The 16,231-nt window shown below is 39.5% G+C and overlaps 1 protein-coding gene across 1 annotated transcript in view; it reads right to left on the reverse strand.

The window, feature by feature from the left end:
* Nucleotides 1-16,231, reverse strand: part of mtor (mechanistic target of rapamycin kinase) — a 157,762-nt gene that overhangs the window by 68,242 nt on the left and 73,289 nt on the right. The window contains exons 30-31 of the mRNA XM_052603534.1: nucleotides 6,813-6,952; nucleotides 1,921-2,021 (exon numbers count right to left, since the gene is read on the reverse strand). Of these exons, the coding sequence (XP_052459494.1) occupies nucleotides 1,921-2,021; nucleotides 6,813-6,952 (241 nt within the window). The remainder of the gene's footprint in view (nucleotides 1-1,920; nucleotides 2,022-6,812; nucleotides 6,953-16,231) is intronic.

Below are 16,231 nucleotides of genomic sequence, written 5' to 3' on the forward strand. Positions count from 1 at the left end.
TTCTGCACAGAATAAGGTAGAAAATATACTTTATAGTTTCTGTACTGTAATAAATGTCAATTAGCACTGCATCATTCATAAATTGTTTGTGTTTTTTTTTTTCATCAGTTCATTCTGCTTATGTATACCTGCAGATATAGCTTGGCACGTCTATGAGAGCGAGATCGCTTCTCTTTCAGTGTGAAAACGTCTTCATCTCTATTTTAACTTTTCCTCTCCATCAGCGAATGATTCTGAGAGAAAACGCCAGATGTCTGTTTGCTACTGAAACAAACGCTACTTTCATGCATCTGATTATCAGATAAATCTCGCGCTCTTATTTCAAGGTCGTTGTTAATGCTGTGGTTAATTTTAAAAGTTTCCTTCTTATATTCGGTTCATCCGCATTGTTTAAAAACATTTATCAATGGATCTGTGCGAATGATTTAGACACTTACATTTCTGCTCCGTCCATGCAATAAATACAGCTGTCGACGGCTCCGGCACTGGCCACGAGTCCTATAGATCACACGTCGACTGCGTCAGGGACGAACGGAGCGCGAGCGCAATCCTGTGACAGTCTCAGGCGGTAAACAGTGGAGCGCGTGAAGGACAGATAAGAGGCACGATTCACGAACACTCTTCAAGGTCTCCATTAATTCGTGCGTGTAGTAATTTAATGTGTATACATTGTGAAAGCATTGAATCGCTATAGAAATCGCGATTCATTCGATTCTTAGCATTTTGAATCGATTGCTGTTCAAGATCGGGCGATTCACGATTCAAAAATCATGTTTCAAGATCGATGCATATGAATCGACAGGGTTTGTACTCGATACATCGAGAAAACGAGTGAATCGTTACACCCCTAGTCATTACCCTACATTTTTTTAATTGGATGAATGGAAAACTTTTTTTCAGTGTGCTACAGCCAGTATTTTTTAAATCAAATTAAGTCCATGTAATTTTAAGGTAAAATAAAAATAATCCTATACAGAACTGACGTTTACTTCTGGCTTTTCAAACATGTATGCAAGTTCTATTTTACAAAAAAAAAAAAAAGTATTTCAGTTTTTCACTGTTTAGTCCGTTTCATTTTTCATCCAACACACGAGAAGTTGATCTGAACATCCCTTTCACTGAACCCTTCACTGCTGCTTGTGCAGGTACAGAACGCAACTTCAGTGAGTGCAGGAAAGGGGCTCTTATTTTGTTCTTCTTTTGCGCTTCCTGCTGTCTGTTCCTCAGTACTCAGTACTTTCATACAAATGACATGATAGCAAATGATTACAATGTAGTCTGTGCATGCGGACGCACTTCTGGAAAAATCGTCCGAAAAAAAAAAAAGACCGAAAACAGTCCGATTACCGTCCTATTTTAAGCAAAAACCGTCCGGTTCCGATTTATGGCCAGTCAACCGGTGCATCCCTAATAAACTTGGCTTAACCATGAAATCAATTTGTAGAAAAGAGTATAAAACAATGTTTGCATTTGTCCACAGATTACTGACAATAGGACACTCCCAAAACATATGAAGTGAAGTACCTGATGACGCAGTATTATATGATCTTTCCCCTATCTTTCATTCACTTTTTTTTGGTGGATCGTCTCATTCTGTGAGACTGTACACTGCAAAACCATGCCGTTTTTTTACTACCAAGATGCAGTTTCTGAGCATGAGTTTTTCCATAACAGACACAAACAGTTCTGTAGCTGAAGAACGTAAACGTAAACAAAGGAATTATGATCCATATTACAACATTATGGTTACAGTTGCCGACGGATATCAATAATGTTTTATGTCTGCACAACAAACCTGCCTCAAACAAAAACTCTATTTTTGTTCAAAATCCAAAATCCATGACAGTGAACACTCAAAAGCTGAGCAGTTTGCATCCCTGTCCTATAGAAGAGGGATGTTTTTTTTCCCTCTCGCCTCACCTAATCCCCATGCTGCAGCCGCTGCCATGCGGGCCATCTTGGCTTGAGTCTCCTCGCTGACCAAAGTCCATTCCTCACAGCACTGCTGGTGCAGCTGACCCCTGACAGAGGGAAGGAAAGAGAAAGAGATTGAGGGAGAGAAAGACATAACCATCTCACATAGCCAAACTTTTAACTATTGGGATTAAAGTCTGGTCCACACTGAAGCTTATTTACTTCTGACAAAAAAAAAGAGTTTCATTGTGACCAATACAATTCCTAAAATAGCCACAAATAAAGAATACAAATTCAATACATTTCTTCCAACAAATAATCTAGTTAGACTAATCAGCAAAGCAAAACTTAACTCAGTATCAAGAAAAAACCTAGGTCGAACTGAACAAAACAAGACTGGCCTTCTCCCTTAGACAACAAACAGGTATTCAACATAAATGGAGGACCCACTTATACAAGACAAGGGAAAATACACAATTAACATTTTCTCAAAGAAGATGAAAACTAACGAGTTTTTTTCATTTCCAAATATGATTTCTAGAGCTCAACCAAAAGAGATTAAATGTAGAGATGAGAGAAACTTGAGAGAAACTGAAGCTTAACAAGAAAGACCAAATCATGTTTTGGTCACCTCTCTTTCTAAGGCCCTTCTCACACGATTGCTCCATCCTGGTTGTTCGAAACCTCTTCAATTTAAGAATTATGGTGGTAATTATGGAGTGCTTCCAAAGCTTTTTTTTTGCTTCAATAAAATTTTTTTCAGCTGTTATGCTGTTAAACTGTTCAGCTGTTAAGAACAAGATTGACATATGGGCTTGAGTGCATCAGAGATTGTGACGAATGGGGCAGGGCTGAGAGTCGTGAGAACGGGCCGAGGCCTGTGGAGTAATTGGAAATGAGCGACACCTGCACCTCTAGTCCCACAGAGGAGCTCCGGAAGTATACAAAAGATGAGTTACGGCTGTGAAGGACGAGAGAGGACCAGGTCTGGATTTTATTTTGCGTTTTGTGCGTGGCAGTTTTCCGTGAGGGGCTGTCGCGTGTTTTGTGTTTATTTAATTATTAGTTTCATTTAAATGTCTGCTGGTTCCCGCCTCCTTCTTCCCGTGACTACAGACTGCGTTAAATTACAAGGGAGTGGAGGAGTCAATGCCGTTCACCAGGAGGCTTGAGCCTGCTGCCGTCCACCAGAATGGGGAGGAGCAGGGATCAGGGGACTGCTGCCGGGCGGCAGAGGAGTGTCGCGCCGTCCAGCTGTCGTGCTGTTTTGTGTTCTATTTGATTATTAAAGTTTCATTTAAATGTCCGCCGGTTCCCGCCTCCTTCTTCCAATGTCTACAAACTGCGTTACAGAGATAATGAGTTGAGAAGGGAAAACTTGATGCTTGCGTTGGTTTCATACAGATTATTTTAATAGAGTATTTAACTGAGACGGCGGAGAACGCACTCGGTTTGCTTTCTTTATTTTACAAAAGCACATTGTATGTTCCTATAATGTTTTGTTGCTTTCATGACTAGAGGCAATGAAAGTAGAGCCTTTGCAGTTTCATACGAGACCTTATTCTTATCTGTACAATTAAATATTACAGAATATTTTTAGTTATGACCTATTTTAAGTCACATCAAAATCTTATGCAATGTATTCTGGTATCTGAATATGTTCTTCAGGCCTGTATATGATTGAATATACAAATAAACAGCATTATTGTGTGCATTAGGATTCAACACTTCTTTGCGTGCACTGCCCACAACAATGAGAGTTCAGGATTTGAAAGTGACAGTGGAAGTCGTGACATTTGCCAAGTATGGTAACACATACTCAGAATTGATGCTCTGCATTTAACCCATCCAAGTGCACACACACAGTATTGAGAAGTGGACACACAGTGAGCACACACCCGGAGCAGTGGGCAGCTATATATCCAGCGCCTGGGGAGCAACTGGGGATTCAGTGCCTTGCTCAAGGACACTTCAGCCATGGGTACTGAGAGTGGAAGAGAGCGCTGTCCATTCACACCCTCCCACCTACAACTCTTGCCAGCACTGAGACTCGAACCGGCAACCTTCGGTTAACTGGTCCAAGTCTCTAACCATTAGGCCACAGCTGCCCCTTGCTCTGGCAAAAAAAAAAACACTCCATCTTTCAGTTCATACAGACCAAAAATGGACAGCGAGAGCTTTTTCCAAAAAACTTGCAACAGCTCTGGCTGTGATAAAACTGCAAAAAGCCATGACATCATATCACGTCTTAGTGCACCTTTAAAAAAAAAGGGTCCCTTTGAGGCTAACAGTGCTGGCACAGACACAAGCAAACCATGTATGTTATTGCTGGGGGTTGTGAAAAAAGGGGCCCCATGATTAGCCCTATGAGACACTGCTCATATGGGTTTCAGGAGAAGGGGTGGGATCTGGAACAAATGAAGCAATTTCCCAGCCACCTGGAAAAAACATTACTTATGAGGTCTTGCAAAATACAAGGTTCCTGGCTGCAGACAGGCCTAAAACACAAAGACGTACATTAAAAGCGAGACAGGAAAAAAGGCTCTGTTACCTTTATACAAGGACGGTCTATCACTCATTGGAATGGAATGTTAATGGGAAATCTGAACCCCCGCCGTCCCCCCCCAAACAACTTAACAGCACTACATGAAGTACAGGTTTAGAGGTGGACTGGTCTGCAGTGTGGATACTTAAGGGTAATTACGCAAGAGTAATGCATTCACACACTTTAAACCTACATACAGTACAAGAGCTTTTTACAGTACAGAGTGTCCGAATAAGAATAAAATCGCATTACAATAAAATGGCCATATAATCAACCCCTGACTAGAAAAAGTTAAGATGTTTTATAAAATGCAATAAAATCTAAAATATGAAAATTGTTGATTCTCTTTAACATTTACTTAATTGACAAAAAGTACAAAGAAGAGATGTTCAGGGAATGTTTTCCCTAAAAAAAAATCATTGTATTTTGTAAATCTAAATACATTTTTATGGCTGCAACACACTCCAAAAATAGCTGGAACAGAGGCATTTTTAACAGTGCATCACATCAACCTTCCTTTTATTTAAAATGTTTAATTGATGGGAATTGAGGATACTAATTGTTAAAGTTTTGCAATCAAAACTTTTGTCTCTCCCAAGACTTCAGCTGCTCAACAGTATAGTGGCAGACTATGTTGGATGACAGTGGTTTATCAAAGTACTCCTGAGCCCAATTGGCAATATATAACACCACATCATGGTTTTCTCATGCAATGCCTTTAAAACACATTTAAATGAGGTTTCCTACCTTGCCCTACATGTACTGAGATTTCTCTGGATTCCCTGAATTTTTTTCAAAATGTTATGTGTGGTAGTTGATGAAATACCTAATTCTTTATAATTTTGCATTGAGAAATGTGATTCTTGATTTGTTTGACACTTCTCATAAAATTTTTAAGAGTTTTTTTTAAATATTTTTTTATTCTCATCCATTCAATTAAACTTAATTGGGTCCTGTCTTGTCTGTACAATAATGTTCTTCTTTGTATCTTATTTTACGTTCTAAAGAAGAATTTTTTCTTCTTCATCTATCACATATCCAATTGATTTTGAGACATCTGACTGAACTTTTTTCGCTGTTCTTGATTCTTGCTTAAAGGGATACTTAACCCCAAAATGAAAATTTTGTCATTTATCACTTACCCCCATGTCGTTCCAAACCCGTAAAAGCTTTGTTAGAGTTTGGAATACAATTTAAGATATTTTGGATGAAAACCGGGAGGCTTGTGACTGTCCCATAGACTGCCCACTAAATTATACTGTCATGGTCCAGAAAAGTATGAAAAACATCATCAGAATAGTCCATCTGCCAACAGTGGTTCAACCATAATGTTATAAGTTATAGTCACCCTGGTCTGCTAAAAAAATTGTAAATATGAATGTGAATATATCTTGAATGTGAAATATTTTACTAATAATATATTCTACTAAGAATAACATAATAATTTCTTCCAAATAATTGTGGCCAACATGTATTACAGAAAAAAATTCAAGTTTGTCCCCCCACTTTCAATCATTGTACTTCAATAAAAAATAATAATTGCATAATGTTGTAAGATTAATGTTAACTTTAAATAGCCTATATAATATATTCAACTCAGGGTGTTGCACTGCCAAACAAGCTTAGGACCATTTATGAAGTAATTTGTTGCCTTTTTTCATTGATATCCCTTCATTTCCCATTTCCATTTTTACAAATCCAGGAAGTCACCCCTCAATAACTCTGCGACACAAACTCTTCCTCATGCTTCCAAGAAATTGACTATTACAGAAATCAGTAAGATTTTCCTTTCAAAAGTAAAGAAAAAAAATTCAAATATTAAATGCACTGTTAGATTCTACGAGGGCACAAAGGGACGGTGTGAGCACACATATGCAACCAATCTCTGCTTTTACTCACTCAGTCACATTCTATCCTACTTCTGATCCTGAATTAAGAGGAATATATTACACAGGAGAAATGACTTTCACAGTGAATAATGAATTATAGGATTCCATTTTCTTTGGAATATTTTACAGTTTGTGGGGTGCATGGATTATTTCCATCAGAAATAGTTTTCTTGATAATATTAAGCATTTGTCACACACACACACACACACACACACAAAAGCAACGTTCTAAACCTTACGTTTGGTAAAAATATAAAAACCTTACGTTTGGTAAAAACTAACTCTAAAATGAATCAGTAACAAATAAATAGTAACCAATAACATCAAACAGTTGACAGCATCTCAAACATATATTTGGTAAATTCATCCTGAAGCATAATACATAAATTAACAAATCATGTATGCAATGCAAGAATTAGTCTGCACACTTCCAGAAACTGACAACTTATGATATAGGTGCTTACCATTCCCCTAGTGCTTCCAGACATCTCATGCGACCCAGAATAAGCTCCGGATCATCTTTGTTCATGTCGATTTTTTTATCGTAGGCGACCAGAGCATCTTCCCACTCATGAAGTTTCTCATACCAGGTGGCCTGGATCTCCTGCAATGGAAGAAAAACATTAAAAGATGATGGAAATAATTGAAACGATATCACTGCTACCAATGAAAAAACAGGGACAAATTTATTAGGGAGTGCGTGCTTCATTTGTAAATTAAGTATTAAGTACAAACTCAACTTTTGGCACTGAATATTTGGGATTTTCAATTTTACAGAAATTACAATCACATCTGAGTTCGGATAGCTCCAATTGTTGTTCCAACATTTAATGGAAAGGCATAGAAACAATTTATTTTAAAACTGGCGGGCCCACTGTGAACATTATGTCAAGTAATGTATGGCTCAGCAAAAGTTTTCAATAACATGTCACCAGGTCATATTTAATGATTTAAAGAAACTGAATTTTTTATGCAGGGTCATTTGATGAATGACAGTATAAAATCCTTATTTTTCATGTAGTATACAGAATATGTATGTCATTTGGTCTCAATAAGTCTTGAAAGGCTACAACAGCAACAAAAATAAAAGAAAAAAGAAAAAAGAAAGAAAAGAAAAACAAAGTAAATCTCCACTCATAATCCTGGATTCTGATACAAAGGCCAGAAAATGGCCACTTAACATAGTAAAGTACCAGCTAAAACATAATAACTGTGTATTTGTTTTAAAATTGTATACAAAAAATTTCTAAACACTTGACCTAATCTATGATCAAAACATTGGAATCACAAAAACACTTTTGTTACTACTTCCTATTCTTTTTCTTACTCACTTTCTATAGTACTCTGATTCCATATCCATTGCCTCAATTAAAAAAAAAAAAGATGCTGAATTGAGAATGCATTTTTTCCTAGTTGATTTTATACATAGTTTTATTTGTAAACTAGAGTATTGCCTGTGGAAAAATTATATTACTATTTTGACTATTGTGACTTAAATATGAGGTTCAAATGTTTTACAAAAGCAAAACACTTCACAAAAATTAAAAGTATGCACAAAAGGTGATTTTTTTTTTAGATTCATGACACATACGAATGTCAAGTCTGTATATGCAAATTGTCATGCATGTGTGAATTGATTTAGATTTGTATTCGTATGTGTGTGTACACGTTTTATACCTGTGAGGTCCGAAATGTCCTCACTAATTAGTGTAACCTGTTGAGCACTGAATGGTAAGCCATACCCTACTAGTTTACAAATCAGCCAAATAACATTTTTTATTTAGCGTTGAGTGGAAGAGGTTGGGTTTAGCCAGTGTATCTCAATTCCAGACCTTGCGCCCCATTTTGCACATTTTGTATGTTTTTCTTATGGCTTCAGACATTTGTTCTATTTGAACATAGGTGCCGTGCAAAGTGGACATCACAGGATATTGGAACGTATACGTTCCATTCAAAGTGTATTGAAGACTGCGAGATGTGTATTTTCAATTGTTTTTATTTACAGAGTTATATGATAACTATGGTTGGGTATCGAAAACCGGTTCCATTTTAGAACTGGTTCCAAATTTTCAAGAACCGGGTATTCAATAAGGCACGTGCATTTCGATTCTGCTTTACGAGTCCTGTGTTAGCATTTCAATTTGATTAAAAACTATTAACTGCAGGAATGGAAAGAATTTGCGCCCTGTTTGTGTGCAGCGCACATGAAGCGCAAGCGCGTGCACTGAGAGCAGCGGTCGGCCGTCACGCTGCGGGTTCCCGGTTTGTGTACGTTCCATTGTTGCCAACGTCTTTCAATGGAATATAGCTAAACTTAAAAAGTCTAGGTTCAGACTAGGGGGTCTGAAAAGTCGCTAAATCTAGCGACAAAGTGGCTAAATTGTCAACACTGGTCCGTTTTCAGACTGTTCCGTGTATTTTCACTGAATCAGAATCAGAATGAGCTTTATTGCCAGGTATGTTCACACATACGAGGAATTTGTTTTCGTGACAGAAGCTCCACAGTGCAAAATAATGACAGTGACAGAACAAAAAAACACAAAATGGAATAATAAAAAAAATACAAATAGGTAGATAAGGAACGAAAATATACAAACTTACAATGAATGGCAGGTATATTACAATGAGCATTATATAAGTACAGGTATATTATGTGCAAAAAATTTAAGTGTACGCTAAGTATGTGATAAATAAGTGTATGCTTATATAAATATAAATAGTGTAGTGTGTTCCACATTTTTTTTTTCAAGTGTTCATTAGACGGATTGCCTGAGTGAAGAAACTGTTCTTGTGTCTGGTCATTCTGATGCTCAGTGCTCTGTAGCGTCGACCAGATGGCAACAGTTCAAAGAGGGAGTGTGCTGGATGTGAGGGGTCCAGAGTGATTTTGCCAGCCATTTTGCTCACTCTGGATAAGTACAGTTCTTGAATAGACGGGAGGGTTGAAGCGATGATTCGCTCAGCAGTCCGGACTACCCTCTGTAGTCTTCTGAGGTCAGATTTAGAAGCTGAGCTGAACCAGACAGTTACTGAAGTGCAGAGGATGGATTCGATGATGGTGGAGTAGAACTGTTTCAGCAGCACCTGTGGCAGGTTAAACTTCCTCAGCTGGCGAAGTAAGTACAACCTCTGCTGGGCCTTTTTCACAATGGAGTCAATGTGAATGTCCCACTTCAGGTCCTGAGAGATAGTGGTGCCCAGGAACCTGAATGACTCCACTGCAGTCACAGTGCTGTTCATGATGGTGAGTGGGGGGAGTGCAGGGGGGTTTCTACTGAAGTCCACGGTCATCTCCACTGTTTTGAGTGTGTTAAGCTCCAGGTTGTTGAGAGTGCACCCAACAGCCAGCTCTTTAACCTCCTGTCTGTAAGCAGACTCGTCACCGTCCTGAATGAGGCCGATGAGTGTGGTGTCATCTGCAAACTTCAGGAGCTTGACAGAGGTCCTTAGATGTGCAATCGTTGGTGTACAGGGAGAAGAGCAGTGGGGAGAGAACACAGCCCTGGGGAGCTCCGGTGCTGATTGTATGGGTGCTGGATGTGTATTTTCCCAGCCTCACTAGCTGCTGCCTGTCTGTCAGGAAGCTGTTGATTTACTGACAGACGGAGGTGGGCATGGAGAGCTGAGTTAGTTTGGGCAGGAGGAGGTTTGGGATGATCGTGTTAAAGGCCGAGCTGAAGTCCAAAAACAGGATCCTCACATAAGTCTGTCTAGAGCCCCTTTCACACTGCACGTCGGACCTGCAATATTTCCGGAACATTGCCGGGTCGCCTTCTGTGTGAAAGCAACCACGTCCCGGGATTGATTACCGAATTGAACCCTGGTCGGGGACTTAGTAACATTGCAGGGTTCGACCCGGGACGAACGCTGTGTGAACAAAAGCCAGATCTAATTCCGTGTCGAAGTGATGACACGCGTTATCGCGAACTCTTTTACCGGCTGTTTTGAAGGAAGATCAACGTTCTCGACGAAAACATATGTGCAAACTGTAATGAAGCACAGATCAGTTTCCGCTCTGACGCCGAGATCGTTCGCTTGCTTCAGTGAAAGTATAACGTGCCTAGCGTTGTCGACTCATACATTACACGTCACGCGCTGATGTCACGTGTCGTTACGGGATCTTCAAGGGTTGTGTGTGACAGCATGCACATATCCTGGGTCATCACTGGTAGTGTGAAAGTGCAAAATCAACGACCAGGGAACAATTGCAGGAACACTTTACCCCTGTATTTGCTGGAATTGCAGTGTGAAAGGGGCTTAGGTGTTGCAGAACATAATGCAGTCCAATGTTTACTGCATCGTCAACAGACCTGTTTGCTCTCTAGGCAAACTGAAGAGGATCCAGCAAGGGTCCAATGATGTCCTTCAGGTTGGCCAGCACCAGTTTTTCAAATGACTTCATGACCACAGACGTTAGAACCACAGGCCTGTAGTCATTTAGTACTGTAATTTTGGATTTCTTTGGGATGGGGATGATGGTGGAGTGTTTGAGGCATGAAGGGACTTCGCACAGCTCCAGCGATCTGTTGAAGATCTTTGTGAAGATGGGGGCCAGCTGGTCAGCACAGGATTTCAGACAAGCTGGTGTAACACAATCTGGGCCTGGTGCTTTTTTCCTTTTCTGCTTCCGGAAGACCTGGCGCACCGAATCCTTGCTGATCTGAATTGCAGGTGTGGGGGAGAGGGGGGATGCAGGAGGTGTGAATGGTGAGAGCGCTTGATTGGAGATGTGTATAGGGTGGGTTGCAGGAGTTGTTAATGGTGTGAACAGTTGTTTGGAGAGGTGTACAGGATGGGTTGCAGGAGTTGTGAGTGGTGTGAACAGTTGTGTGGGGAGGCGTTCAGGGCAGGTGATGGGTGTTCGTTCAAACCTGCAGTAAAACTTGTTCAGATCGTCTGCCAGTCGTTGATTCTCCACAGAACTGGGGGGTGGTGTCCTGTAATTGGTGATCTTCTTTAGACTTTTCCACACTGATATGGAGTCGTTGAAAGTAAACTGAGTCCTTATTTTACCAGAATAATTCCTCTTTGCCACTTTGCCTTCACAAAACAAGATTGTAAATCCTGCTCTGCTTCATTAGTCCATCTTTTTACAGTCCTTAATACAGATTTAGCTGATGTTTAGTTTCTGACTGTAGGTCGGTATAAGATGAACCAGAAGGTGATCAGAACGTCCCAAAGCTGCTTGTGGAACAGAGTGATATGCATCCTTTATTGTGATGTAACAGTGTTCCATTATATTACTGTCTCTTGTGGGACATGTAACATGCTTTCTGTATTTTGGCAGTTCACGGGAGAGATTGGCTTTATTAAAGTCCCCAAGAATGATTAAAACAGAGTCCGGGTGTTGTTGTTCTGTCTCTATGATCTGCTCAGCGAGTTTCTGTAAAGCTGAGCTCACATTCGCTTGCAGAGGGATGTAAACACTCACCAGAATGAACGAATGAAACTCCCGCTGCGAATAGAACAGCTTGCAGTTAATGAAGAGTGTTTTGAGATCTGAGCAGAGCATCTTCTTTAACACAGTTACATCTGTACACCACCGTTCACTGATGTAAAAGCATGTCCAGTCGCCATGCGATTTCCCCGTTGATTCTGCGTCGTGGTCCGCTCTGAACAGCTGAAAGTCCGGCAGATGGAGCGCGTTGTCCGGTATGGCGTCATTCAGCCAAGTTTCCGTGAAACACAGAGCAGCAGAGTGTGAGAAATCCTTATTTGTCCGAGAGAGGAGAAGCAGTTCGTCCATTTTGTTGGGTAGAGAGCGGAGATTTGCCAGATGGATGCTAGGCAACGACGTTCGAAATCCGCGTTTTCTGAGTCTCACGAGCGCGCCAGCTCTATTTCCCCCGTCTGCGCCTCCTCTTGAAGCGTGTGATCAGTGCAGCCGCTCCGCCGACAAGAATGTCCAGCAAAACATCAGAATAGTCGAAAACCGGTGAACAATTGGGTGATATATCGGGAGATATGTGTTGCCGAATGTCCAGCAATTCGTCCCTGGTGAAACTGATTGCAGGAATATAACTAAAGACAGGACAAACTAACAATAACACAAAAACAACATCAGAGCACGTCACGGAGGCAGCCATCCTGTATCGGCGCCAAAGATTTAGAAACTGACTTCTTTCATATTTGTCTACCAATATACAGAAAACTACATCAGTATATCATCATAAACACAGCCGTTTTGTCTACCCTGAACGTAAACAGATGAGAAAGAAAACACACATGTACAGTATTTTTGCTTAAAGAGACATCAGCTTAATAAATGCGCTGCCTTTAATGTTAATCAAAGAAAGAAACGAAAATCATTCACTGATCTTGACTGAATGTATTTAATAACTTTAATTGATTCATCTTTATTTTACTCAGAAAAAGAAAACTATGCAGTGTTTTTAAACTTTTAATTACAGTTTCTGTACCTGTTTAGTTGTATTTATTTGATATTACTAATTGATTTGTTTGTTCATATCTTATTACTTACTATTTACTTGTCTTTAACACTTTAATATTTGGAATTAATTTGAATCTAGTTGTTTTTGCTATGGTATTATAATTGGATATAATATATATATTTTTAATTACATATTATTAGAATATCATTGCTACGGTAAAAACAGACAAAATTTCTCTTGCAGTGTTTTGTAGGCTGCTGATTTTTGCTCATGTCATTCAGCTGAAACAGAATGCTTTCTAAGCAGAATACAAGTTTGACATCTAAATGTTGGACTTATTTATTTTTTTTATATTGGATTTTTTATCTTATTGGAATCAAAACTAGGAATCGATAAGAATTGGAATCGATAAGCAGAATCGGAATCGATAAAGTTCAAATGATACCCAACCCTAATGATAACACACTTGTCCAATTCCATGAATTTATATTCTGAAGTGACTTAAACTTCAAAATATTTCCCCTGATCAGGGAGTAGGGAGAAATGAACACTGTGTAGGGACCATGTAAATTGGAACACAGTTCATGCACGGAGCTCTCTTCTAATGAGCTGATTATCTGGATCAGGTGTGTTAAAAGAGAGACATGCAAAATGTGCAGAGGAGGGGGATGGAATTAAGAACTGCTGGGTTATGTGATATAAAATATAATTAACCATATATATATATATATATATATATATATATATATATATATATATATATATTAGTGCTGTCAAAATTAGCGCGTTAACGCATTCGATTAATTTGAAATATTTAACGCGTTAAAAAAAATAACGCAATTAACGCGGTTGCAGTTTTTTTTATTTCCAGTTGTGGCCTGTGTGTTCAGCGTGCAAAGAAATATGGATAAGACCAAGGAAGGACTTTTAGACGGAAAGTTTCAGTATAAAACTCTGCCGGATTACTCTTCAGTCTGCCACAAGAAACATTACTCTTCATTTAGTCTGCCACAAGAAACAGCAACATTAAAATCATGAACTCAAATGTCATTGTTTAAAAAAAAAAAAAAACAATGACTGTAACAGTGCGTAAATCAGACCTTTCTGTAACGCTAACGTTAATAAGCTTAAACGAAAATAACGAAATAATTGTGTAGCGGAGTATTTTTTGTACACAGTGCCGCGAACTGTCAATCACTCCTGTACGCGTGCATCACTGTCCTCCTCAGCTGCAGCAACTTGCGCTCTCTCTCTTCATCAAGCTTTAAAACAAAAAGGGAACAAAAATATCATATTGTCTTTGTGCATAGGCTATAGATTAATTAGATAAATGAATATCTAAATTTGTGCCTTGCCGTCTACGGTATTTGTTTAAAAACTTAGAAAAAAGATGCTGCAGCCAATGAACAGCCAGAGGGGGCTGCAGGACGACTCAACCTCCGCAGACAGTTTTTAATGTTTATCAGACAATAAATACTCAAGATTTTGCTTTAGTATAACTCATAACGAGTTTCACACACCTTCTCCGGCCACGATGAGTTGTTGACACTTAACAGTGGGAAAGCAACACATGCGCTATTCACTTGTATAACTTAAGGGTGAATGGGTAATGTAGTTTCTGCTCTGGGTGGGATGAATTAGGAAGCTTGCATTGTGAAGGGCGCTCTGAAAATCGGCAGTGCAGGTAAAAGATTAAAACCTCTATTAAAACAGATCAGTCCAAATGAGCGTACCGGTACGCTACAAGCACGTTCTGGGCGCACGGAGAGGTGGCGGTACGCTCAAGAGCTATATTTGGAAGTGGCGGTACTGAGTACCGGTGCGTACCGGCCCACTTAAAGCACTGGCAATGACTATACTTTGGAATTTTTTTGCAGTCCACTTAGAATTCAACATGGAAATCATTTTTGTTTTTTATTGGCATTGATTGTTTTGAAATTCAAATGGTACTTACATGCCTGTGTTTTTATTTCTGTAATAAATATGGCTTTCAAGCCAACAGTTAATTTGGAGGATATTGATGGTTTATTGCAGGTATGTTGTTTACATGAGAAAATCTGTGTTACAAGTTAAACAAAAATTCCAATAAACAATCATATTTTGAATTTAAATAGTTTCTTTGTCTTGAGTTTACATTAATTATTTACATTTTACATTTACATATCCAAAAAGTTTCAGTCTTTTAATTGCGATTAATCGCGATTAATTTTAAAAAATGGTGCGATTAATTAGTTAATTTTTTTTTATCGATTGACAGCACTAATATATATATATATATATATATATATAAATATATAAAAAGGAATTCTATGAGACATCCTTACTAGTACAGTAAAGCAAACATGTGTTTGTGTGTGTCTGTCAACTGATGTGCCCAGTTTGTTGACAGGGTGATATGCTCTCAGTGGGTTATGATTGGTTGATTGATAAGTTCAAATCTGATTGCCTTAAGTATCATGGATCCACCAAGTGGCAACCTCATGCTCTCTCTAGTGAAGCCAACTAGTGAAGTGACTAAAACTGCAATTCATCAACTGGCCGCTTGAGGCTGGCTCCAAAAGGGAGTCAGTCCTATAGACTCCCCATGTTAAATTTGTCTTTTCTTGACAGGCTTAGTGAGATTCTCCTCATCTTATGAAGTCGATGCATAATGGTTGGGACCACTGATCTTTATATGACTGGATCGCTCATCACGATCTAAACTGCAAACAGGCAGTGAAGCCACCGGAAGTGTTTGATCTGCCATTTTACTAATCCCTACCAGCATAGAGCACCACTATTGCCGGCAGCCATATCACCCTGGAGGCCAAGACCGGTTGCCTACTGAAGCTAAGCAGGGCTGAGCCTGGTCAGTACCTGGATGGGAGACCTCCTGAGAAAACTAGGTTGCTGCTGGAAGAGGTGCTAGTGAGGCCAGCAGGGGGTGCTCACCCTGTGGTCTGTGTGGGTCCTAGCGCCCCAGTGAAGTGATGGGGACACTATACTGTCAACAAGCACCGTCCTTCGGATGAGACGTTAAACCGAGGTCCTGACTCTCTGTGGTCATTAAAAATCCCAGGATGTCTTTCGTAAAGAGTAGAGGTGTGACCTCGGCATCCTGGCTAAATTCGCCCATTGGCCTCTGACCATAATGGCCTCCTAACAATCCCCATATCTGCTGATTGGCTTCATCACTCTGTCCATCAGTAAGCTGGTGTGTGGTGGGCGTTCTGGCGCACTATGGCTGCCGTCGCATCATCCAGGTGGATGCACTGGTGGTGGATGAGGAGATACCCCTTGACTATGTAAGCGCTTCGAGTGTCTAGAAAAGCGCTATATAAATGTAAAGAATTATTATTATTATTATTATTATTACTGAGTCACATTCAATCCGCTGACCTAAACCTAAAATGAATGGAACTGTTCCTCAGGGGGTCTATAGTGCACAGTCTGATGTGATACTGTAGCTGATGGCTGAATGATTACAATTTTATCTCTAATAGTATCGATTT

Source organism: Carassius gibelio, chromosome A8 (assembly GCF_023724105.1).
Source record: "Carassius gibelio isolate Cgi1373 ecotype wild population from Czech Republic chromosome A8, carGib1.2-hapl.c, whole genome shotgun sequence".
In the NCBI taxonomy this organism is placed as follows: domain Eukaryota; kingdom Metazoa; phylum Chordata; class Actinopteri; order Cypriniformes; family Cyprinidae; genus Carassius; species Carassius gibelio.